Source organism: Lepisma saccharinum, chromosome 25 (assembly GCF_977018435.1).
Source record: "Lepisma saccharinum chromosome 25, izLepSacc3.1, whole genome shotgun sequence".
NCBI classification, from domain to species: domain Eukaryota; kingdom Metazoa; phylum Arthropoda; class Insecta; order Zygentoma; family Lepismatidae; genus Lepisma; species Lepisma saccharinum.
The window spans coordinates 37,222,644-37,248,741 of NC_139253.1; the positions used below are offsets into that span (position 1 = coordinate 37,222,644).

General features: G+C 35.5%; 1 protein-coding gene across 5 annotated transcripts in view; it reads right to left on the bottom strand.

The window, feature by feature from the left end:
* Window positions 1–26,098, bottom strand: part of gek (serine/threonine-protein kinase gek) — a 122,662-nt gene that overhangs the window by 25,955 nt on the left and 70,609 nt on the right. For 4 of the 5 annotated variants that reach the window (XR_014440753.1, XR_014440754.1, XM_083111732.1 and 1 more), the window contains exons 19-22: window positions 9,446–9,606; window positions 7,950–8,187; window positions 5,113–5,399; window positions 833–1,024 (exon numbers count right to left, since the gene is read on the bottom strand). Coding sequence is in view for 3 of the 5 variants with exons in the window: in XM_083111732.1 (XP_082967858.1) it covers window positions 833–1,024; window positions 5,113–5,399; window positions 7,950–8,187; window positions 9,446–9,606 (878 nt within the window). In the remaining 2 variants the exon portion in view is untranslated. The remainder of the gene's footprint in view (window positions 1–832; window positions 1,025–5,112; window positions 5,400–7,949; window positions 8,188–9,445; window positions 9,607–26,098) is intronic. The other variant, XM_083111733.1, reaches the window with a different exon arrangement.

The window sequence follows — 26,098 nt, forward strand, 5'->3', positions numbered from 1 at the left end:
TGGAAAACGTATAAAGCGGGAAATGGGAGTTAGAGCGAACGTAAGATCGAGGTGAACGACCTATTGTTTAACATAGTCTTTTGCCAGGACCTGGATAGCTAAACGTATTAAGCGGGAAAATGTATGATGCTGGATCGTAATATCGGGGTTTCACTGTAATCATGGTAAAAGGTGCACTTCTTAGAGATGAAAATTTTTGGCAATACCGATATAGAAGTCATAAATATTGAAATTCTACTGAGCCAATATAATACTGCAAATGCTTCTTGAAACACATGAATGGTTCATTATCCTCCTTAATTAATGTAGCCAGGTGACTTAAAGGCATTGACAAATAAAGTGCATATTTAGATATTTTACAAATTAACGGCTACAAATTATACATTTATACCATAAAAATAGCAAGGAATTTAACAAATTTTCTACTGGTTATGTACAGACATGGTCGATTTTGTGTTTTTAAGTCCACTTTATGCTCAGTAAGTTTAATCGGGACTGGACCTACAATTTAAAGTTGGATCCGAACCACTATGTTCCTCCACCAGGTATAGAACCCGGAACCCCTTCATTACAAGGCAACAACACTACCACTGCCCCATCAGGAGGCTATTTACAGACATGTTGGATCAGTAAAATTGATAGAGCAATGATTAAGTTTTCCTATCCCAAGTAGTTATGTTACCGATATTGATTGTTACAAAATATTGTAGTTACATCCTGATTTTTAATTACAATCCATTGTACATCATATTGATCCTACTGGTACAAAATATTTAGCTTGTAAAATATGTTCTATAATTACAAAACCAAACCAAAAGAAATGGGAACTTACAGTTCTATTGGGGAAATTATTCCTCTTCAAAAAGGAATGGGAACTTACAGTTCTATTGGGCAAATTATTCCTCTTCAAAATTCTATGTAACTCACTAAGCGCCACAACCCATTTAGTCTTCTCACTTTCAGTGTCTGCTAGCATAAGGGTGTGATTCTTCAGTCCAGGAGGATCCATGAGGGATGTGGTTATCTAAAATCAAGAGAACATTAAACTGGTATATATACACATGCAACAAAAACAAAAAAACACAAACCACTCTTGTGTAAGGATATTTTATATCTTTACAAAGCAAATGTTTGAATATGTTCTTGGTTCATTTGCTCCTTTGGAGAAGTTATAATGCAGAAAGCCACAAAACTCTTTGTTACTGAGCCTTTGTAAGTGACGGCCATTAGCCCTTCCAAGTAGATTTCATATGAATTAACCCTTAAATGCCTGATCATGAAAATTATGCATGTACAACTTTGGGACCACACTGTGGCTCAATTAACGTTTCCAACAGCCAGGTTTCTATTTATTCATGAGCTTTAAATTATGTCATGATTAATCACAGACATAGCCACATGATATAACAGGGAGTGGAGGGTGGGGGGGGGGAGCCCCTGACTTGTAAATGATCCAGTTTCTAAAAATGAATTTTAAATTTGTTGCAGTTCTTGCCATTATTTCTACTGTTGAAATTGAAACTTTTCAACTGAATGACCACTTGTTCTGTGCAAATGTGATCAGTTGATACATCTATGCAATTTCTAACTCTAAAGTCCCAGAAGTATCTTGGGGGTCAGGGAAAAACTTAATTTTCACTGAAAAATGTGTGTGGAACATGTTATTTAATGTTCTTCTTCTAATTACTAACACACATCTTATTCAAAAACGTAAAATCAATGTTCCACTGTACATACTTTCAAATTCTGTGCTGAAAACAGCTCTGACATTGAAGCTAATACCACAAAAAACAGGTTGGAATCTAAGGGTTAAAGTTTAATTTATTAACTGCAGATGAAAAAGAAGTAGTATATTTAGGTGAATAAAATTATCCATGATGTGTTTCCTTTGTGGTGTTCTAAGCATCCAATGATTAATAAAAATTGACATAAATATCATCTAGAAGATGTCAATGTTTACATATGAGCACAAGCAGTAGTTTGTTTGATTTGGTGTTTGAAGTCCATTTTATGCACAGTAAGGCTAATCGGGACTGGACCTACAGTTTAAAGTGGAATCCAAACCACTATGTGCCTCCACTGGGTATCGAACCTGGGACACCTTGATTACAAGGCAAAGACGCTACCACTGTGCCATTGGGAAGGCCCTACAAGCAGTTGTTCTTTCTTTTTAATATAATCTGATATCATCTTCCTTCCCAAGAGCACATAGGTTTAAATCCTGTGTTTGGTCAGCATTGAAGTTCTTCAGTGACACCAAGCAAAAGCTGGAATGGTACTTTTAATGAAGGCCATGGCCACTACTTCTTTGACACTTTCCTTTTATCATATGCCGAACCTTCTTTTTTGCTGTTAATCTAATGGCACACTTCTGTTCACATAAAGTGGTAGATTTTATATAGTTGGACAGTTGGAAGTATGTGCCACTTTATCTGAACAGGAGTGTACAAAAAGATGACATCAAAATCAACCAACCAACCTTCTTGCCATTAACTTCAATATGTCTCCAAAGAGAAAAGTATTATATGCAAAGTCAGGGATGCGAGGTGAATCCATTACTAACACACACTATCATACATCACCACCATGTCACTTAAATCAACCAACCAACCTTCTTGCCATTAACTTCATAATATGTCTCCAAAGAGAAAAGTATTGAATGCAAGGTCAGGGTTGTGAGGTGAATCCATTACTAACACTACTACAGTACCATACATCACCATGTATGACCACGGTTCTTAAGCACACCATCTTACATTTGATGTTAACAATCATGCTCAAAGTTCTTTATTGAAACACCTTTGTACTGGCAATAATCTGGTACTAGACTTCAAATGTTTAATGAATTAATATTGTATTTTGTGCCTGCTATCAAAATAACTTCCAAAACTGTGTACCCATACTTTTTATGCAAACATAATCTAATCCATAATCAAGGTAGTACCTAAGATACACCAATGTTGGGGGAGATAGAAACAGCAAGTAGGAAAATGAAAACAACAAAGCACCAGGAAGATAGTATAATAATAGAAATGATAAAGATGGCAGGCCCGCCAATGAAAATAGAAATTCATGAGCTCCTGAAACAGATTTGGAAAGAAGAATAAATGCCCGAAGGATGGAAAATGGGAATAATATGTCCAATCCATAAAAAGGGGGATCGGACAGAATGCTCTAACTACAGGCCAATAATGCTGCTAAATGTGGTGCATAAAATTATAACCAGTATTATTAATGAAAGATTGAAAAAATACACTGAAGACAATAGGAGAATATCAATGTGGATTTAGACCAGGAAGGAGCACAACAGATCAATTATTTGTAATACAACAGATAATTGAAAAACACTACGAGCATGCAATAGACCTTCTGATTTTATTTATTGACTACAAACTCACTAAAGCCATGGAAGAACTAGAAATTCCTAATAAATTGATAAACTTAATAGAAATGACAATGAAACACACCAGCGCAAAAGTGAAAATAGGGAATGAAACAAGCAGAGAATTCCCCTACTATAGAGGAGTCAAACAAGGAGATGTATTATCAACTACACTTTTTATATTGGCATTACATGTGGCAGTACAAAAAATAGATAAGAGAGCATCAATTTTCACAAAGAGTAATCAAATATGCACGTATGCGGATGATGTTACAATAATAGCAAGAACAGGAAATAATTGGAAGAAAACTTATCAAAGGCTGGAAGAAGCTGCAAACAAGTTAGGATTAGAAACAAATGTCAATAAAACAAAATACATGATTATTACACAAAAACTGGATAAATATAGAGAGAAAGGAATAATAATGAATGAGAAGGAATTTGAAAGAGTCAGCTCATTCCAGTACTTAGGTTTGACTATAAATGAACAAAACAAAAAAGGCAGCATGATAAATGAAAGGAAAGGATATGCATGAGCAATAGAGCTTATTACGCAAAGATGCTGTTATTAAAGAGCAAATTAATAAACAGGAAACTTAAAATCACCATATACAAAACATTAATCAGACCAATAACAACATATGGTGCTGAGACATGGGTAATGAATAAAACAGAAGAGGAAGCATTGTGCAGATTTGAGAGAAGGGTGATGATATGCAAAATTTATGGACCGATAATCAAAAATAATTTCTGGAGAATAAGGACTAATGAAGAAATTAACAACATAATAGAGAAAAGAGAATATAGTGAGATTTATTAAATCACAACGAATCCCATGGCTAGGCCATGTACAGAGAATGGGAAAGGATAGAATGCAAAGGAAAGAGATGCAAGAGAAAATCTAATCATCAAGAAGAAGAGGAGGACCAATGAAGAGCTGGATGGATGATGTTCTGGAAGACCTGCATCACTTGAAGGTGAAAAGATGGTGGGAGATTGCAGAGGACAGGGACCGATGGAGGTACATAGTTGAAGAGGTCAAAGCCCACGAGGAGCTGTAGTGCCATAAGGTAAGGTAATAATTCAATCCTCAAGGCAATACCATAAATATTTAACAACAAATCCTGCTTTGTAATGGACAAAATCACTTCAAAATAACAAATTGAAGCAAAATGTTAGATCATTGGCTATTGACTCCACCTGATGAAAGAGGATAAATTTATAGTGAAATAAACTGGCACCTTTACACCGTATTATGTCTGAAATAGTTAAGGTGTACATAATATATATAAGTGGTTCAATTCTTCCGTAGATCCAGGCACCATAGCTTTAGTATACTGCAAGAATGCAGTATCCAGGTGTCCTATGAGTATCCTCTAAAAATGTCATCCCTTACAACCAGTTTCAAGATGCACTTTACATATGTCATACAAGGACTATATTTCCTTACTTGTTTTTCAGTGGGTTTAATGTTTTGTTAATTCATGGTGATTTTATCATGCTGAACACAGTGAAGAAATATAGTACTTATTACATATAATCTAAACAATTCTAGCATGCTAGTTTAAAGAGTGATGCGTAAAATTAAAAACTTAATCATATGGTTATAGCTGTAATGCAAAGCTGAAGGCCCAATGAATAAATAAATAAATAAAAGTCTACTTACCAATTAAATGAAATTACAACCCATAATAAACAATTTATTTCCACACTTTCCACACTGAACTTACCCTAAAAATACATGGTACATCCTTCTTGGCAGCATGAATCACATCCGAATCTCTAACAGAACTCACTGAAAATTCCTCGTCCCTCATGTCTAAGACCTGAGACACATACACACTTGGAAGAGCATTTCTGTCCGGCGAAATGTCATACAGAAATAGTTTAAAGTCACACACAACAACAAACTGTCTAATCCAACCCTTCTTCACTCCTCCAGGCTTCGGTACTTTGACATAACCTTCATAAGCTGTACCAATACCTCGTGTAGGATCAATTCCAAGGGGTCTTTTGGCTGAAAATGTAAATGTCAAATTTTTAGTACAATTTTCAAATCTTTTGTGCTTGTATTACAAATGTCAAAATATAAAATACATGAGACAAGAATCTACATTTCATTACGGGACATTATATCTTTGCAAAAATACTTTAAAAATCAAGATTCAATATAAAATTTTCTGATACCAATAACAAATATTTTACTCATCCAATAGAAAATTGCAAATGTTCCATGTAAAACATAAATGGTTTACTAATCTATTGTTCACCCCCACCCCCTCAGAAAAAGAAACTACATATTTTGACATTTACTTCACAAAACAAAGGTACATGAATTATAACTTTACACTGATAAAAATAACAAGAAAATGGCAGAATTTTATAATAAATTATACACCATTCACAGAAACATTGGATTGGATAAACTGATACATCAATATGCCTACATCGGCTGATGTCAATAGATTGCTGATTAATTTGTAATCCCTATTTAACAATTAACCACCAGAAGAAAGAATATTAAAAATAAACTCTATTTCTTTCTGGTAAATATAATCCTCTTTCAGATTATTTTGTAGCTTGGGGAAAATATCTGGGCATGTCTAAACACTGTTGACGATGTACTGGAATTGGAAGTGCTACATGATAAAGAAACACTGAGCAAAGTCGACAGTCCTTTGTTGAAAGGGTCAAAACAAGGTACGAAAGAATGAACGTCTAAAATTAAAGGATGTAACAAAATTTGAGACATTTGGTTATGACAGGCTTCATAACAACGAGAATATATGCAACAGAAGTTGGAGTTTCAGGATTTAATCATTAGCATGAGAATGACTTCTTCACATAGACAAAATCAGGTCTAGGAGATGTGTCTATGGGGAGGGAGGTGTTGATGCAATTTGCTCACTTCCATAGAACTTCCAGGGAGTAATTTAAAAAATGGAAAACATGGATTATATTATTGTTCACTTTTTATAAATAATAAGTTAGTTTTCTCTATTTTTGCACAATTCAATATATTTTTCTCAAAATCTATTATCTGAGGACTGAAACCAAGATTTTCTTTGTGGGGATTCATATCCACAACCTTGGCATTATGGGCACTCCTGACTGCGTTATCTCTAAATTTAAGTGATAAATACATTTTTTTCAATGGAACACATTGATTGGTACTCTATTAGTATTGGTCTAAATAGGCATTTCGGTATATCAGTTAAATTACCAATTATATTTTTACCGATCTACCAATATATATATATATACATATATATAAATAGGGTTTAATTTACTGCATAATTATGCCATTTTATTATTTTTTATGAATATAAAAGTGCAATTCATATGTCCTGGCTTTGTAAAGTAAATGTGTAAATACACAGTTTCCTTTCTGAAGGCAAAACCTATTGCAGTCACCTGGTTACATACATTAATTAAGGAGGTTAATGAATCATTTCAAAGAACATGTGCAACTTTATATTGGATAGGTAGAATATTGATAATTGGTATTAGTATTGGCAAAATTTAAATATTGGTCTATTATCATTGTTTTCTGTTACAATGCCTTTGGAGGACCTTCAAAATGGAAACGATTCTGTTTTAACTATCATGAATCATAACTGAGAATAAGAGTAACAGAAATGACAATGGCAACGAGAATGTATAAGTATTCCTCCTGGGTAATCTCTCCTCTTCCTCAACAGACAAGAAAAGCTTGTAAATTTATGAAATGTTAAGCCAAACATGCATTTTCATGTCACCTGACTAGCCTTTCACAAAATATTCCTACCCCCTTCTGTGTCTGCACTCACACCTTTCAAGCAATATTAACAATATGCAGCAACAATCTCTCTGATTATCTACGGAGCAACTACCTAAAGATAATACTATTATAATGCAAAAAAAGTTAATTTCCGTATTATTTCTTCCCTTCTCATAGAGCGATACTATTTCTTTCATGTGACCAAAACTATAACTTGTACCACTTTCTTAACATTTCTTCTGATATGCAAGTTGATTTAATTTACACTGTAAAAATGGTCGTTACTAATAAATTTTAATAATAAAATTCATATCTTTAGTCAAAAATGAAAATAATAATATCAAACATACACACTCATATATCACTTTTGTAACAAAACAGATATTTATTGTAGTACACAGCTGCAAAGAGACATTCTACTACACACATGTTTCCACAAAATTTACACAATTTTAATTATATAAGGTTCAAAACCGCAACTATACATATCACATTTGTATATGAATGGCTAAAACATAATTTATTTATTCTCTCTCCATGAAATATGCAGCACTGCATGAGTAATAAAATCTTGACTGATGTTAAACAAACATGTTTGCATTATCAAGAATTAGACTAATTTATATCAAATTGAACAGCATAGTTAAAAAAAAAATTAGATGATCATTTCTTCCATGTAAATACTGAAGATATAAATGTGATGTCTGTGACTAAGATTTTAATAGTCATATAATGCTTTCATTGTTGCATATTACTTAAAAAACAATAACTCCTATGACACAGAATCTTAAAAATATTGCAACTTACTTTGATCTGGAGGTACTGGACAAATAGCAGGCACTTTCTCACAGCAGCCTATATGGCAGGCAAAACCACATACTTCACATACTACACCCTGGCGAGTAAGTCCTACCATCAGTGACGTGCAGTGGCTACATTTGGTAGGAGATGAAAACGTACGAACAAGGAACTGATGAGACTTTGGTTTTGGAGGCAAGTGTGTTATTTGAGATTTATGTTCAAGTCCTGGTGGAGATCCATGACCCTGATGACGCAAAGGACAAAAACTAATTCAATGAAAGTACATAAATTTGTTTGCATACATCTCTTGACATACACACCTTACATTTTCACTGAATCACAGCATTTCTGTAATATTTACTAATGAACTATCACAATTTCATTTTCAATGTTGTTAACCTGATTTATAACATTGACTAGAACTACATGTAAGAACTTCATGCTACGCTTAGCTTTACAAAAGTACTTTGTACAGCATATTAGGTGATTTTTAAGACATATTCATGGAATGATTTCATGTCATGAATGTCTAAAAAATATGTATGTAAAGTGTGTAAAAATATCCAGGGTAATAAAATATATTGAACCACTGAAAGTAAAGCATATTTAGTATTATCAAATTCTACAGTGATTGGCTACTTGGGTAAGATGCATAAGCTTAAGTTCAAGGATTTGTTATAATTTGGTAAGAAATTGTGTGTTATATTTTTTGTAGAAATGGTGCGTTACATCCAACACTACAACCCCTTCATATTTATTGTTACAGGAGAAAAATAATTTCCTTACATCTACACAGCAATGTAGAGCAATGCATTTTTAGTATCATTATTTTTATTTTAATATTATGGGCACATCAGCACACAAGCTACTTTTATGTCACATAATACAGAGAAAAGTCCCTGGCAGAGTGGTTATCACAGAATGCTACGAAGGCAGGGATTCCAGGTTCGAATCCTGGCCTGGGTGTTCCTTGTGAGTGTCCCTTTATCAATTTCATCATTAATCCTCATAGTCGTGATTAGCCAAAAGTGGCAGAAAAGTAAAATAAACCAAACAAATGGGGAAAAGGCAATTAACTAAAACAAAACCAAGGACATGGCCTAACAAAGAAATAAAATATATATCTGTTAAAAAGCCATCCTAATTCCATTTTTAAAACTAATACATTCATTCATTACTTACGAACTAAAACCACACAGTTTCTGAGGATAAACTGTCCTCATCCTAGTTGAAAGCTGAGGCTGTAAAGGCAGGCAAAAGAGCCTCTTTGGTCTGCAACATTGCAGTTACAGGGAAGTGAGGTGCCTTAACAGGTCACACCCCTGCTTTATAGAAATAATTCCTGTTTTTAAATATAACCTTACTCTTCCCAAGTAAATGAACTCAGTAACAATTGTATAGGTGCGACGAAATCTAAAAGCAATTAGAAATATACATCATGAATCTTGGATAAGATGCTCTGTTAACTTCATAGAGGCCATACTATAAATAAAATAACTCACTATGCTAATATCTGATAAATTGGATTTGCTGCTAGTAATGGAAGGTGCTCTATTATCTTCAATATCTCCTTCTTCGCTCTCAACTGAACCACCATGCCGGGTAGAGGATTCCTTCAAAAACTGTTCTAAATATGACATTCTGGATGATGGCCTATCTGGAACTAAAGAAGAATCCAAGTGAGACTATATTCAATATTCTACACAAAAGATGATGCTTAGCACATTAAATTACTGCTATTAATAGGTATTTTTTTTTTAAAAAAAAATATAGTTTTCTAAAGTGAATACAAGCATATCTATTATTACAGCAAGTGGGCATCATTTATAAATTTCCTCAGTTGTATCCACCTATCAGTAATACATATTATAAATTAGAACTCTGCTTCTTGGTGATAGGGCTCTTGAAGGTCCAATGTATGCCAGCTTTTGTTCTTTGTTGAGTGGCTTATACTCAGTGCACTGACTCAAGTTGCCATATCAAATGTTTTACTGTGTTCCTGATGAAGATCTTTATTTAGGGATCAAAATGTTGAATTATATTTTTTATAATGACAGCTCCAGCAGGGTGGCTACAAACAAGCAGAAATGAAATTCCCTGACTTTTCCAGGTTTTCCAGGACAAAATTTACATTTTTTCCCTGACAATTACAAAGTTAACTAAATCGATCTTTTTGCAAATAGAAATAATAAACTCACACAGATCCACGTATGGTTTTGTTAAGTACCAATATTATCTTCTATGAAATTGACTTAATTTCTCTATTCTCTATGATTTGAATTCAAACTGCAAAATAGTGAATTTGGAAAATTATATCAATTCACAAGCTAGGGAACGATTACGGAATTTTTCATACGCAGTAAGTTTAAAATAAAATACTTGATTATTTTTAAAGTTACGACTAAATGAGATAAGAGTGAAGAGTGAATGATTAAGAAATACAATTTGTAATTTATCAGTCTCCTTAGCTATACATTCTCCGTATTATATGTTGATATTTCCACTGAGGTTTGGAACCCTCTGCTTGCAAGAACAATGAGTGCGGACTCATTTTTCAATGCATAAAGCAACTTCTCTCTTCTCTGTAAAGCAAACAACTTAACTCTTGCATATAACTGAAACAATTGAATCGAACAAAATAAAGTGTCATATTTCCTTACATTATCAATGGGATTTCTGCTTCAGTACAATATATCCAAGTGAAGTACTGTGAAACTGACAATATGCAGTTATACCATTAATACTGACGAAAAGGGTATGTAGGTATTAGAAATTTAACGCAAGGAATTTATAGAATTGCATTGTATAGGTACCTGATTTAGCTAACCACACATTAAAACAGGAACACTCTAATAATAAAAGCTTCTGAAAGTTCATATACGAGGGGCATCCTGAAAAAAGCTCCTCCAAAGGTGCCTATACGCAGCACTAGTGGTCGGAGAGCTACACACACACACACACACACACAGGCAGGAAGAAGTGGCATGTAGCTGTAATCTGGTACAGTTGCAATGCAGCCGTTTTAGAAAGTTCTAGGTTAAAGATTGCAGCTCTCATACAGTCTCCCACCGACTGCGATGTAGCCTACATTGCACGCTCAGAATTTGGCACAGAGCAATCGAGTGAGTTGTGCAGACCGGACGTCGTGAGTGATAGTAAGGTCAGACGATGGTGCAGACAATTCACGGAAGGCCAATCGAATGTGCACAACCCCATACAGCTGAGTACACACGGGTACTTTGCATCACTTCGGGCGAGAGATCTTGGACAACTCCCTGTACAGCCCTGGCCTTGAATGCACCGACTTTCATCTCTTTGTTTAACTGAAGAGGTTTCTGGCAGGGCAAGGATTTGACAGCTACACTGCGGTAGAGATAGTTCCAGTCTTTGCTGTCAGACACATATAACATGGGCATACAAAATTTAGTGCCATGCTACGATAAATGCCAGAACAACGGTGGTGATTATGCCGAAAATTAGGTTAGGACTCACTGTTACTAATGTAATAAAGTACAACTGATATTCTTGTTTTATTTATGCCTAATCGGTAGGGACCTTGACATTTTGTTATTTTTTTTAAATTGCTGTATTTTTTTATTTTTTTATTTTTTTACTACACGGTGTTATTTTCCCCAAAATTCACATTTTCATTTTAGCGCATTTTGTGGCAAATATCTGAAATTATACCTTCATGGTGTTTTTAAACTACTGTTTCAAAGTAAGTCAAATGGCTTAAGCCTCTTCGTGAGAGTTTGATATCTTGAAAGTTATTTCGGGAAAGTTATTTTCCATACCCCTTTTTTTAATTTTAAGGTAAGGATTTTAGATAATGGAATTTTCCCCGTATATACTGAAGGGTGCATAATGACCATAAGTGGCGACGCACCCAAAAAATTAAAATCAATCAATCTCAAGTGACAGATACCGATATATTATGGCACCAAAAATTGGCATTATCTTTTTTTCACTTGTTAAGTTGAAAAAATCGTGGGAAATACATGATTTAATGTGGCTGTCGGAATTATTCCATGTACGTATAACTCTATAGTTTACTCTTGAGTAAAATGTTGGAAATCTTGCATGTTTTATGTACACAAACATGGCCTACATAAGACAAGAATGTTGGATTTCATGGAATTTTTCGTTGTTTTAGGACATTTCTTTAAAAAAAATCGCTAAAAAAGCCAACAATTCGCATTTTATGCCAAATTCACATTATTTCGAACGGGCGAAAAATGTGTCCAGACATCATCACTGCACATTCCTAAACATAACTTCGCAGCAATTACCATTTTTCACAGTTTTCGCGTTTGCGAAAAATCAATGTCCCTACTAATTGGAAATTACTTTCTGGCCACCCCTCGTATAAATCAGTAGATGGAAAGTGAAAATTTAGCAGGGCTGGCAGAGAAAAGTCAATTCTTGAATAAAGTGATTTGCTTTTATGATTGAATGATCCGAGTAAATATGATATTAAAACCTTTACGTATTTATTATTAGTATTTCATTTCATAATATTGGACATTAACCTTACTCAGTGAGAGATTAATGACCATCTCTCATGAGTTTAAACAGACAGGAATTTACAGTGTTGCAGTAAATTTGAGGTTGGGAGCATGCACTTACCAATTTTTATAACGTTCACTAATGCAGATTTATGTTTCACTTTTTCGTGATAGTATTCAATATATATTCCATTTGGTTGGATTCTTCTTGATATCTAAGAATAGTGCAATGTCATTGTAAACGTATGTTAACTTGTGCAAAACCAGTAATACGTCAGGATGATGAAAGAAAACCTTCGTAAGCACTGCTACATTAAATAAGGTGAAGTGAGCCAGAAGAGTAATAAAATGCCAGCAGCATATATATTTGCAGTCTAAAGCTCTTCTTGTTTATGCATTGTTGGATGTTGCAGTCCATGCAATTTCTGTCGCATGTTGTAGTGAGCTACTTTGTCGGGTGGCGATATTCTACAAAAATCGTATGTATCAATGAAACCTATTTGTTTCCATGTTCCTTCAGTTTGCCCAACAAAATGCCTTACTACGACGTCCGACAACTATCGGACGGTGCCACCCGCTCTTATCCGCTCCATCTGTTGACAAGTCCCCTTACTACTCCCATACGGACAAGAAAAAAAAATGATAATTCAATGCATTTTCCACGTAATATTTAGAAGCTTAACATTTACTCCCCCGATGATACCATATGGTATCATCAGTGTAAGGTCGTACTCGCCCGATGGTACCATATGGTATCATGGTGCTGATTACGAAATGAATGTGCTTTTTGGACCTTCATACACTTATGTTTGGGTGGAAACTCTGACACAGGTCTGGCGAAAGCCTGGGAAATTCATATTGATGACCAACCTCCCCCCCCCCTCCGCAACATATCCATGCCACATTTCCGAACAGAGTTTCACATTTTGGCTCATTATTCAACTTCTATGGCACCCAGGAACATGAAAGATGTTTCAATCTCTTTGGAAACGTCAATTCTTTGAAGAGAATACTAAGGTTTGCGCCTTCTCCCCAAAATAGCGGCAGAAGAGGGGGCACACTCGAGATTCTTGTTGTTGTTTTTTTCATGGAAATTCGGTGGTCGCGCCCCCAACCCCCTTTCCTCGGTTCGGCATTCTGATAAACGGTTGCATGCTATGATGATTTAGCTGCAAAACAAAACTTATCCGAAATAGATTGCTCCTATAGTGCCCGAGTTATAACAATTTTCCTCCAAAAATGCAAATTACCTATTTTTTGTAAAAAAAATAAAAATAAAAAAAATCACATTTTGGCTTATTATTCAACTTGTATGGCACCCAAGAACATGAAACATGTTACGTTCTCTTCAGAAATGTTCATTCTTTGAAAAGAACACTAAAGTTCGCGCCTTCTTCCCAAATAGCGGGGAAGAGGGGGCAAACTCCAGATTCTTATGGTTTCTTCATTGAAATTCGGGGGCTGCGCCCCCAAACCCCCTTTCCTCGGTTCAGCGTTCTAAATTGTACACGGTTGCATGCTCTGATGTTTAGCTGAAAATTAAAACTTATCCGAAGTAGATTGCTCGCATAGTGCCCGAGTTACAACAATTTTCTGAGCAATATGCAAATTACCTATTTTTAGTAAAAAACAGTGTTTCACATTTTGGCTTATGGCACCCAAGAACATGAAACATGTTTCATTCTCTTTGGAAACGTCCGTTCTTTGAAGAGAATACTAATGTTTGCGCCTTATCCCCTAAATAGCGGGAGAAGAGGGGGCAAACATCAGATTTTTGTTGTTTTTTTTTTCATTGAAATTCGGAGGTCGGGCTCCCCCAAACCCCCTTCCTAGGTCAGGCGTTATGAATTGTACACGGTTGTATGCTATGATGTTTTTTCTGAAAAACAAAACTTATCTGAAGTAGACTGCTCCCATAGTGCCCGAGTTATAACAATTTTCCTCCAAAAATGCAAGTTACATATTTTTCGTAAAAATAAAAAATCACATTTTGACTTATTATTCTACTTGTATGGCACCCAAGAACATGAAACATGTTTCATTCTCTTGAGAAATGTCCATTCTTTGAAAAGAATACTAAAGTTCGCGCCTTCTTCCCAAAATAGTGGGAGAAGAGGGGGCAAACTTCAGATTTTTGTTCTTTTTTCTATTGAAATTCGGGGGTCGCGCCCGCCAAACCCCCTTCCTCGGTCCGGCGTTCTGAATTGTACACGGTTGCATGCTATGATGTTTTAGCTGCAAAACAAAACTTATCCGAAGTACGTAGATTACTTCCATAGTGCCCAAGTTATAACAATTTTCTGTTCCCGTGCAGAGTTCCATAACGATATCTTTAAATTAAATAAAAAAAAGTCAATGAAGACGAAATTCCCTGACATTTCCCTGACTATTTTTGACACCTCAAATTCCCTGACTTTTCCCGGTTTTCCAGGTTTTCCAGGTCTGTCGCCACCCTGTCCAGGTATGTTTTATTACAATTTTATAGGGAGGGGACAGATTAATCAGTACCCTATCAGTATCGGATAATATAGGCATATCGATGTATTGGTAAAATTACCAATAATTTTAGTCCTTATATCAATATTCTGTAATTTAGTGCAAAATTCTGCCTTTTGTTATTATTTTTATGGATACAAACACATATTCGTTATGCAGTTAATCAACCACAAAGGTTCTTCAAGGAATATTTGATTATCTCACTGACAGAATATCAGCTATTGGTACTGGCAAAAAATTCATATTGGTCCATCCCAACTCTGAGTGATAGTTAGATACTAGTAACAAAGTTCAGGTTTTCCACAAAAGCAATCAGGTAATAATTTTATAGTTTACACATTTGCTTTTAGAAAAAAAATACCGCAAAAAATGTCGAGTACATCAGATCCCACTGTCACTAACAAATGTCACTACAATCCACATGGTGAAACGGAGCTTCACACAAAGGAGGGGTCCAAGGTCAGGTAGTGTCATCCGTTTGTGCTTTACCTTCAGTACTTAAACCAACCTTCCACTGGGCAACATTCCGTGGAACGGCCGTCTCAAAGGGGGGCAAACCTGGGCACTTCCGTTTGTATATTAGTGAAAAAATCTTATTTCTGATTACATAAGATTGGATATTTGTATTTTTTCGAGTCCAATTTATGCACAGAAAGGCTAATCGAGACTGGAACTATAGTTTAAAATGGGATCCAAATCACTATGTGTTGGCAGGGTGGAAAGTAAAAGGGGTGCCAAATACACCACTGACTGCTAAAATGTTGCAGTTGTTACGTTTGTGAATGCAGTACAAAACAAAGAAATCATCTCTATGGTAACAAACTTTCTGATTAGTTCGTTTCAACTTGCCCTTTTTCATTATACCTCCAAAAATGAGGAATGTTGACTGACTACTCTGAATTCTAGTCACTCAGGCAATAGCTTGCATGGCAGTGGTTTATACAGCATGCTGAAAAGCCAGGGACTTTAGGTTTGAATCCTGGGTAAGATATGGATGTGCCATTGTGTTTGCCTTTTCATCTATTTCATCAATTCACAATTCCTCATCCTTGCAATGGCAGTAAAAACTGAATGGGAGTGACAGAGTGTGAGTGTGTTGCATGCGTATAAGTATGTATCTCTAGTGAAATGAAACAGCTTGTGCACAAGTTTCTTTGCACACACACCACAGATGTTCTCCATCAATCATGCAAGATGATGATGTCACAGCAGAAAGCAGTTTTTGTGCACTGCAGTTTGTGGTACGTAAATGTTATTTCGGTCCACTGAGCTTTCTGCATGAAATTTCAGTGACCCCCGCCCCCTCCAATTTGACACCAGTTTTAGATGATATGAGCAGTTTCAGATACACAGATATCTTTGAAATGTAAAAAAGTCCATGAAATCACCAGGCATGCTGTCCAGGGTCAGATGACTATGCTCAGACTACCACCTGGATATTCCTCATATGACAAGGGGTGCTCACATTCAACACTTGTAGGGTGTTCTGTAAACTCATATTGTTACTCTTTCTTCTGTATAATTTCTTGTACTTCTATACAGAATGTATGTGAAAATAAACAACTTCCAAAATCTGACAATCTCTTTCACACACTCTGTACATAACTTTCAACACCTCTAAAAAAAACAAGAAACCCCAACATTAATTAATTACAATAATATCACAATTGTTTGTGTTGGTTAGTTCTTTTAGACCCTTTCTGTATAACCCCTTCACACTCTTAGACTTCTTTTTCATTCCTTGGAATAGTTATCAAACATAGTTGTATATTCGTATACTGTATGTTCAGAACCTGAATCCACAGTAGTTGTGGCCAATTTCGGAATCAATGAGAAATTGTTGACTGCAAGAAACACTGACACTCTGCATTTATATTATGCGAGATATGACACGTTAAAGTAGGCGAAGTCCAACTTATGAGTTGCAGACCATAAGGTCCATTGAAGCTTATAAGTGAGCAAACCCTAACTGACCTAAGATACAGCTTCAGAAGAGCACAGTTCATCTCAGCCACGTAGAGTGATGGCACAGAGTGGCAGTAAACTAAGCATGTTAGATCTTTCTTTAAAGTGAACTTTTTTTTTACTTTCTCTCTGCTTCAATTATAGTAGAAATTAAACTTTCTGAGGTTTAAAATGAGGGAAAATAATCATTGACTACAATGCATGCTGTGGGCACCTCTGCCTTCCACAATTATTCTTTCGCAAAATATAACTGCTACATGGTGTGTTGGAATTTCTTTCCTCACAACTTCTCTAGTAGTAAAACTGAATTGGTTCTCACAGAAGATATGCTACTGGATTTATTTTTTATAGATTATATCAGGGGTTCCCAAACATTATTGTTACATGGTGCCCTTAGTGTTTCAAGTTTCTTCCGTGGTGCCCAAGTCAGAATGTAGGCCTATCTAACACTTGCAACACTGTTAGTGTGGTTAGGTTGCTTGCCTTAAGTTAAAAAATAAACACATATTTGAAGAAAGATGTACATGTAAAAAGTAAATAAGCAAATATTTGGATTGATACAATGGTCCGATTCTAAAACTATGTGTAGACTAACAAGTAAATATTATTTGAGTGAAAATTTTGGAACATCTCAGTGCCCCTGTAAGCCAGCTAGGGTGCACACTTAGGGAACCACTCGATTATATCATATTAACAAATGAACAGACAAAAATCTGTGCAGGCACATGAGGTTTTTCCAATTTTCTGGAGCATTCTGAGATCTGAAGGTAGTTGAATAACCAGACTCACTATTCTTTTTATGTAAAACAATTACAAGAAATCATGAATTTTTCCTACTTCCGAAACACACCAGTATACTTTATGATAGGCCCTTGACTAAAAATCTTACTTGAATATTGTTTGACCATAAAACACAACAATAAAACTAGTTCACAAGTGCCCTACTGTAGTGCAGTGGTTATAGCCACAACACCAATGTGTGAGAGGTGATACAATCTTGATTAACTTTGCAGTATTCAGACAGTGTTAAAGTGAATGTTTCATTTATTCCCACATCTGGGATTTCAGAACAATTCTAACATTAATAAATATCCTCTCTCTCACACACACACAATAATAATAAATATGTCATATTTTTATCCATACAAGAAATATAGCCTTGAGTTAAATTCTGAAACAACCTTTACATACATACATTAAAAAGGCATACACCTTCTGTTGTTTAGAAAGTAGGTTTGATGATCTGCTTCATGTTTGTGGTTTGTAAACTTGAGAAGATCTTCATATAAGTAAAAATCCTTCTCTACAATGAGAAATGTAAGTTGTTTCTTGAAAATATTTATCTAATGAATTCCAAAGATTCTGTGGTATTCAAGAATTTTAATAGTTGCATAAAAATAAAAAAGTTACTCTGTTGCTTTGCAGGTTCAACCATGTACCTACTGAAGATTCCATCAGCAACTGGAGATATTGTGAGTACTACTTCATCTAATTCACATCATTATTCATCCTCTAATGAACTAATAACAACATTTTTCTTGAAGCAACTAAATTTATTTAATAATCCACGTTTTGACACATTTCTAGTGTTTAACATTTATATTCCTCATCATTGTTGCAATTAGTCTAAACAGCAGAAAAAAACCATGTAACAAAAAAAATACAAATATTTGCTGTTCTCTCATGATGTACACCCAGCCTGTCTTTAGTATATTATTATTGCTTTCAGTGTTTGTAAAAAAATGTACACAATAATTGAACTTCTGAGAATTTTTGTATAGCCCATGTCTGGCATCCCCCCCACAGCCCCCACCCCCCTTTCTATCTTTTCTAGTATCACTACTTAGTATGCAATCATTACTTTGCTGGTTCAGGGCTGGTCAATCTGCCGTAGTTATGAAAGAGCATTCTTGAAAGCACATGTGGACTGCAGCGTGAGCATTTTAACATTTCTTGAGACCCACACCTTACCACTACAGTAAATATTTCGATAATTTTCTGTACAATATTGTTTTAATGCAGAAATTACTGCAATCTGGATACATATGTACCTAGAAATACTTTTTGCAGGCATGGGAACTCGGGTGCACCTGTGCAGGCTTGCAAGACCTCTGTGCACTGCAAGATGCCTGCTGCATTGTGTGAATGTGCATCAATGCCTCCTGCCTTGCTCACACTATCGCAGTGTTGCCAGTGTGTGTGTAATTTCACAAAATGTGTGTATTATCAGTGCCTGTGTCTAATTTTTTGTGTAACAGAATGGTGTGTGTGTTTTGTGTGGATTAAATAAAGTGTAACTTACACCACATGCCATCATTTCAGTAAGTAGCAGAACTTTAAAAAGGTCCAGTTTTGGCATGTACTAACTTATTTTACTCAAGCTTTCGCCACATCATGAGTGTGGACCTCCTTTGTCACAGCATACATAAAGAAACGGACGTTGACAAAAGAAACACAGGTAACTTGAGCAGGACATAGGATAAAATACAGCGTGAGATGTAACTCCATAATGTTTGTGCATTTTAGCATCCCATACTTCAAAACGAACCACACACCTTCCAAGGGCATTGAGTGGTCCTTGTCTACGAAGATTCAAGGTTCGAGTCTTGTCCTGGGTATGAGTGTCCCATCAACTTCATTCGTTCGGCATTCGTTATTTAGCCAGATGTGGCAGAAAAGTGACACAAAGTACAAATTTAACAATGCATGGTCTATTAAGGATCAAACTTGGGACCTTTGTACTTTGTAGTGCACCGTAGTGTCACGGACACTTCTGGACTGTAACAATCCCATTGACTTTCAATAGGATCATTACAATCCAAAACTACCCGTGACTGTACTAACCACCCGAGAACCTGCCAAATATATATTTACAGAACATGGATCAACTTTGAATTATTGGGAATTATTGTCTCTGTTTTACCACCTATCCCTTTAAGACTCTGATTAAAAAAACAAAAAAACTAGCAACGATAACAAGGTAAATAATACAAAAATTATTCCATTTTAGTATGGAAAATTTCTTTCCTTGCTCCTAAAAATTATGTCACAAAACAGTCATCCATTAGCCATAGTGCTGCTGAACATGCAGAATATCAGTTGTTTCCACAACTCTTACAATGCTACTGTAACCCTGATCACTCCAAGTTGTACAAGTACATGCGAGAGCACTCTTTTCACAAATAAGGTGAGTTAGCCAGGTCTGACTCATAGCAAAATTTCCATATTTTCCAAGTCTGAGCATTGTATTTGACTCGGATATTCTAAATAAAACTAATCTCATACTCCCATCCTCCATAATTTTATCATAACAGTACAATGTTATAGCACATAATTACACAAAGATTTTGCAACAAGTTTCTGATTCCTCGATTTTCTTTTCACTAAAAAAAAAAAAGGCTTAGGTACTAAAACATAGCGTGAATCTAACTACATACGAACTAAATATTAATTACAGTAGGTTTAATTTCCCTTGTTCAATTTTATGGAATATGCTAATGAACTCCACACACATTTCATGAATTATCATTTCATGCAGTCACTAAATTGCGATCAGCATTGCCATTCTAGGGTGATATGTATGCCACATGCTTAAAGCATAACTAGCTCTCTATGCAAATGAAGGACCCGTTGCTAGGACCCAGAACAAAAAATCTTTCCATCCGACAAAAAAATAAATACTTACTGTACCACATGTAGTATTTTAATAACAAATTATGATGGAAAAATCAACCATTACAAATCACTTAAGGAGAAAAAAATGCTGCTGCATCACTTAAGTTATCTACTGAAACTACAAGGTGTTTTGAATATGTTCACAGCTATGGTATAAAAGCAGATACATATACATAAAATGGTAATGTCAGAACTGACTTTCTTAGGAATTCTCATGCAAGTTATATATATATATAAAACAGGTTCCATTTGGAAAACGAAACATGGTATTTATGTACAGGTAATTTTTTTTTTAGCGGTCTCTCTGAAAGGAATATTGTTTGATATTTCTATAATATATGAATACATACATGTATAAAAAAATTAGGTAAGCCCATTTCACAATTTCAGTATACAAAAAAAAAAATTGCCAATTGTCAACTTTTGTATTAGTCAGCACTGCACACAACAAAATGATAAGGTAGCAACAAAAGTAGTGGGGTGAGAATTAATCACAAAGAAATTATGCACCAGTACTTTACCATAACGTGCTGATACATCTTTTTCTGTCCAGTAAGTTGACAGCAATGTCAGAAATATATTTTCATAAGCAGCATCAGTAACCCCCACAGGCAGCTTGTTACGCCAATAAATAGGGGCATTTTGTCTACGATCAAAAGTAAACATTATAAATCAGTTCTTGAATAATTTTTATACAAGTTTTAAGCAATCTCTCCTTATGGAATTGATTTTTTTTTCACCCAATATAATCCACTGTTCCTAAAAACAATCAGTTCAACTTCAAGCATAGTTTGTATTTAAAATTCATATGAACTTTCCTGTTTTATGCACTTTTCGGAGTGTATGATAAGACATACGACACATATATACTATTTCGTAAATTTCTTCTATAAATCTTAAACTTTAGTTTAATTACTCCAGATTTGAGTAATACACTATACATCAGGTATACTCTATCAAGCACTGTCTGACAACACTTAAATGAAAATAAGCAAATCTATTTTATAAAAGTTTCTCATGTCCACACTTTTTCATGTATTTCCAGATAATTCCTAACCTTTTGAAAAATGTGAAAGAATGCAATCTGTATTTTTCCTGAGTAAGAAAATATTCCAAATACGATCAAATCAAGGTACGTATCTGCTATGCAGCCATACTGAAACAATAACATCTTTAAAGTACAATATGGAGAGAGAATCTCAGGTCTTTCATGTTTACTGAATCTTAAATAACATAGTAACTAGAAGAAATTATAGTAATCTGTAAATATGTTAGTCTGTGTACATTACACAACTTAGAATTTGAATAATCACTGTTGTTATGCAAGTTGATTTAAGTTGATTTAGTTTATTTTACTTCGCGTTTTGTGCCTCTTGGCTAATTTGCGAAGATGGGGATGAGTGATGAAATGATGAAATGGATGAAAATGGACAATCACAAACAACCATACCCGACCGGGATTCGAACCCGGGACCCTTGGCGTCGCAGCGCGATGTGCTAACCACTCGGCCACAGGGTCGGGCTGTTGTTATGCAAGAATGTACTGGAACTGTGTATATTACTGAAGAATAAACATGTGCATCATATCTTTAAATCACTTGCCAAGAATTGTTATCTGCTTTCTGCAGAAATAATGAATATGAATTTCCTCCTTAGATAGCTACGCTGTTAGTTATTAGTGGGTAATGCTGTCACTTTGTATACAAGAGGTTCTAGGTTCAATTCCTGGTGAATGAAGGAATCTGAACCAATGTCGTTTAGATTCCATTTTCAATTGTATGGCCACTCTATTCTCTATTAGTCTATCTAAGCTTGTCAATTCTTCAATAAAATTGTCATATGTGGTCATCATACAATTCCTTCACTTTCCATTGTATTCTCAAGGCCAAATACACCACACACACACACACACGGAAAAACTAAAAATGTTGGATTTTTGGGGGGGTGGGGTGGGGGAGTTCATGATGAGGCAGAATTGCAGAAGAAAAAAAGGTTCCACAGATATATGAAATAAATTCCTCCACACTCTTCTCAATTTTCTAAGGAATAGAAAAAGGTCACCACAAAACTTCAAAGATTAGACTAGAAGTATCCAAGAAAGGCTACTAAAGATGAATGCAAGCAAAACGAAATAATAATGACTTTATAAAACTCCTGAGCAATGAAGAGAAGTTGTAGAAAGTTCTCATAGCACTGCAAAAGTGTGCATCCAGCATCCGGATATTATGTAAATTATATACAGTCCGTCACAAAAAAATAGCACCACTGCATTTGTGCTCCGCTATGAATTATGTGATCTTCCCGGCTACTGGATGATATAGAAAACAATTTTATTTTGTTCCGAGTCTGTGAACTGGACAAGAGCAAGGGTGGAGCCATGGTCGCATACATGCAATTTTTAAGAATGGTGCTATTTTTATTTTGTGACTATGTATTTCCCCCTCCCCCTGTCACAAAAAATTAATCAGTGGGGCGATTTCCCCCTTCAAGTGATTGTGAGTAAGTGAGTGAGAGTGTATGTGTGTATGTACAGTGACCCTGCAGTATATACAATGGACCAAGGTGAAAAACCTTAAAGTGCAGGAAAATGTCAAAACTGAGAAAATTTTGTAACACAAACACGTTGCTCTATTGGGACCGTGAGGATTAAATTCAGAAATATGTAACATCGGACTTTCACTGTATGCATTTAGCAGGTAATAGGATACTATTCAACTCTGATATTGGATTCATAACACTACACTCAATCTTGCTTTTCTAGCTGCACAAAATGTTTAAATCTATTCTATTTCTCCAGAGTATCTTATCAGAATTACATTTGAATGACCTTCATTTTAAACAAAGTTATCAACCAAAAAATAAGTGTGAATGGGAGTCAATGCACTGGTTGCACCACCAAGTTGTACCACTTTTTTAAAAGGGGTTGACGCTCTCTTTCGTATCTTCTATCTATTTCTCTTTCGTGTCAGGTATGGGTTCATTTACAATTTACCTACACTATTTTCTGACATAGTTACAAAACAGCTGGTTAGTTAACCTTTTGCCACCCAAGGCCTTTTTCACATGTAAGCCTCTCTGTCCCGAGCCGATTTTGAGCAAAATGCAGAGTTTCAATTAAATGAGTGTAGATCGGAGGCTAATTGCCGTAGAGAGATGAGTGATATACCGTTGTACGCGGAATGAACCAGAGATTCAGACTATATGAAATTTCTGCAAATTTGGCATATATGTGGCAGGGGGAGGGGGCTAACTCTCAAAATTCCAAAATTTCGGGAAAAAAAATGTTGTTCCCCACCCTCCCCTCAAGCAAAAAGTACATGACAGTGTCGACATGCACATGGAAATGATCGCTAACATGTAAGGAACACAAAAATATTTGCATTATTATCATATAACCAATGTAACTTGAGTTATACCCCCAAAAGGAATTGTCGGCACGCCACTAATTCAAGCTTTAAAATGCAGCGGTACCTTGAAATGACCTTAGCTCAGAGACTATTTGCCCTAGAGATATGAACGATATACCGTTGTACGCAGAATGAATCACAGATTCAGACGATATATAATTTATGCACATTCGGCGCACATATGGAGGGGGAAAGGGGGAAAATCCCCTGAATTTTTTTTTTAAATGGGGTTTCTCCCTCCCGCCCCCCCAAAAAAGGATATGAAAAGTTCAAAATGCACATAGAAATTATCGCTGACATGTAAGGAACACAAAAATATTTGCATTATTATCATATGACCAATGTAACTTGAGTTGTACCCCCAAAAGAAATGGTCGCCACGCCACTGATTCAAGCTTCAAAATGCAGAGTTACATTGAAATGACTATAGCTCAGAAACTAAATGCCCTAGAGATATGAAAGATATACCGTTGTACGCAGAATGAATCACAGATTCAGACGATATATAAGTTATGCACATTCGGCGTACATATGGAGGGGGAAAGGGGGGAAATCCTCTCAAAAATACTTTTCTTTAAAAAAATGGTGTTCCCCCCCCAAAAAAAATGTCAAAATGCAAAATTTATGCAAATTTGGCGTATATATGGAGGGGGAGGGACAAAACCCCAAAAAATTATTTAAAAAAATTGTCACTTCACCCAAAAAATGTCCTTGACTTGGGCACAAAACGACACCTACGCACAACATTCACGGACGAAAAGCTAGAACGTAGTGAAAAATGAGCGCCAATTCTTGCAGCTGCTTGAAATTCTACTTTTAGACAATGCTCGGTAACCCCTGTTGCCACTTGTGGACACTTGTGCTAAAAAAACAAAGGTTTCCTTCAGCGCGTTTCGAAATTTCATTCTCACAAGGCAGATTCAATAACCAGTCTTCCCCCTCCTTGCCTCCCCCTCCTGCCCTGCTTGTGTCCTCACAGAAAACTTTCATTTTGACATCGGATACTGATAAGCTTCCTTCGAATGCACTTAGCAGGAGGGAGTGAAAAGCATTGCTTTAGAACAACAAAGCCGGTCTTCCTTTGTCGGCAAAAATTTGACGTTGAAAAGAGCCACAAAAGAGAAGTACCTTTTCCCGCCTTTTGCCCTCCATTTTCATGAAGACAAAAAAAATCCAAAAAACCATTTCTGTTAAATACATGTGTTAAGAACAATATAAAAAAATAAAATCGAAATTCTAGCCAAAAATAGAAAAGTTATAACGTAAAAACTACGACCTTGACACAACGTCTCGATCGAGATGCTTGGGACAGTGAGGCTTACATTTGGGTACCTCGTTCGAGATGCTTGGGCGGCAAAAGGTTAATACCAAATAACAAAACTGGTATACATACAGAGAAACTAGTACTCACTTTTATCCGCGAAGCTGTTTTTTCTTTTTCTTCGATTAATTTCAGTGGCCACTGCCACCATCCTCATTGGAACTTCACGGATAATAGTGAGCACTAGTTTCTCCATATTTATATACTACCACTATCTTTTCCCAATTATGAACACAGAACCTTCGCGTGTGAAGGAATTACGGGAAAACGAACGGAACAAGCAAGTTCCAACGAGGATGGTGGCAGTGGGCACTGAAATTAATCGAAGAAAAAGAAAAAACAGTTTCGCGGATACAAGTGAGTACTAGTTTTTCCGTATTTATATACTACCGCGTCTCTCTTTTCCCAATTATGAAAACTGGTATGTAAGAAAAATTGAACTAGACCACAAATTTTTCCAACGAAAATTTGGTTATGATAGGAAATTATGCAGGGTCAGTATGATTTCATTGAATGATCAAAACACATAAAGGCAGTAATGAGGAAGTGTGTATATTCCATTTTCTCACCCACATTTTACCATTTTTTTAAATCATTGAACCAATTCTGTAATAAAAAATTGTATCAAAAGTTTATATTAGAGCTGAGTTGATACCAATACCAGAAGTTCATTAATCACAAAGAAATCTGTTTGTATTTAACCATTTAACCTATAGAATTATGGAGAAAAATACACAATGCTAGAACATTCAGTAATTCAATGGAGAATTCCATTTGCATAAATAC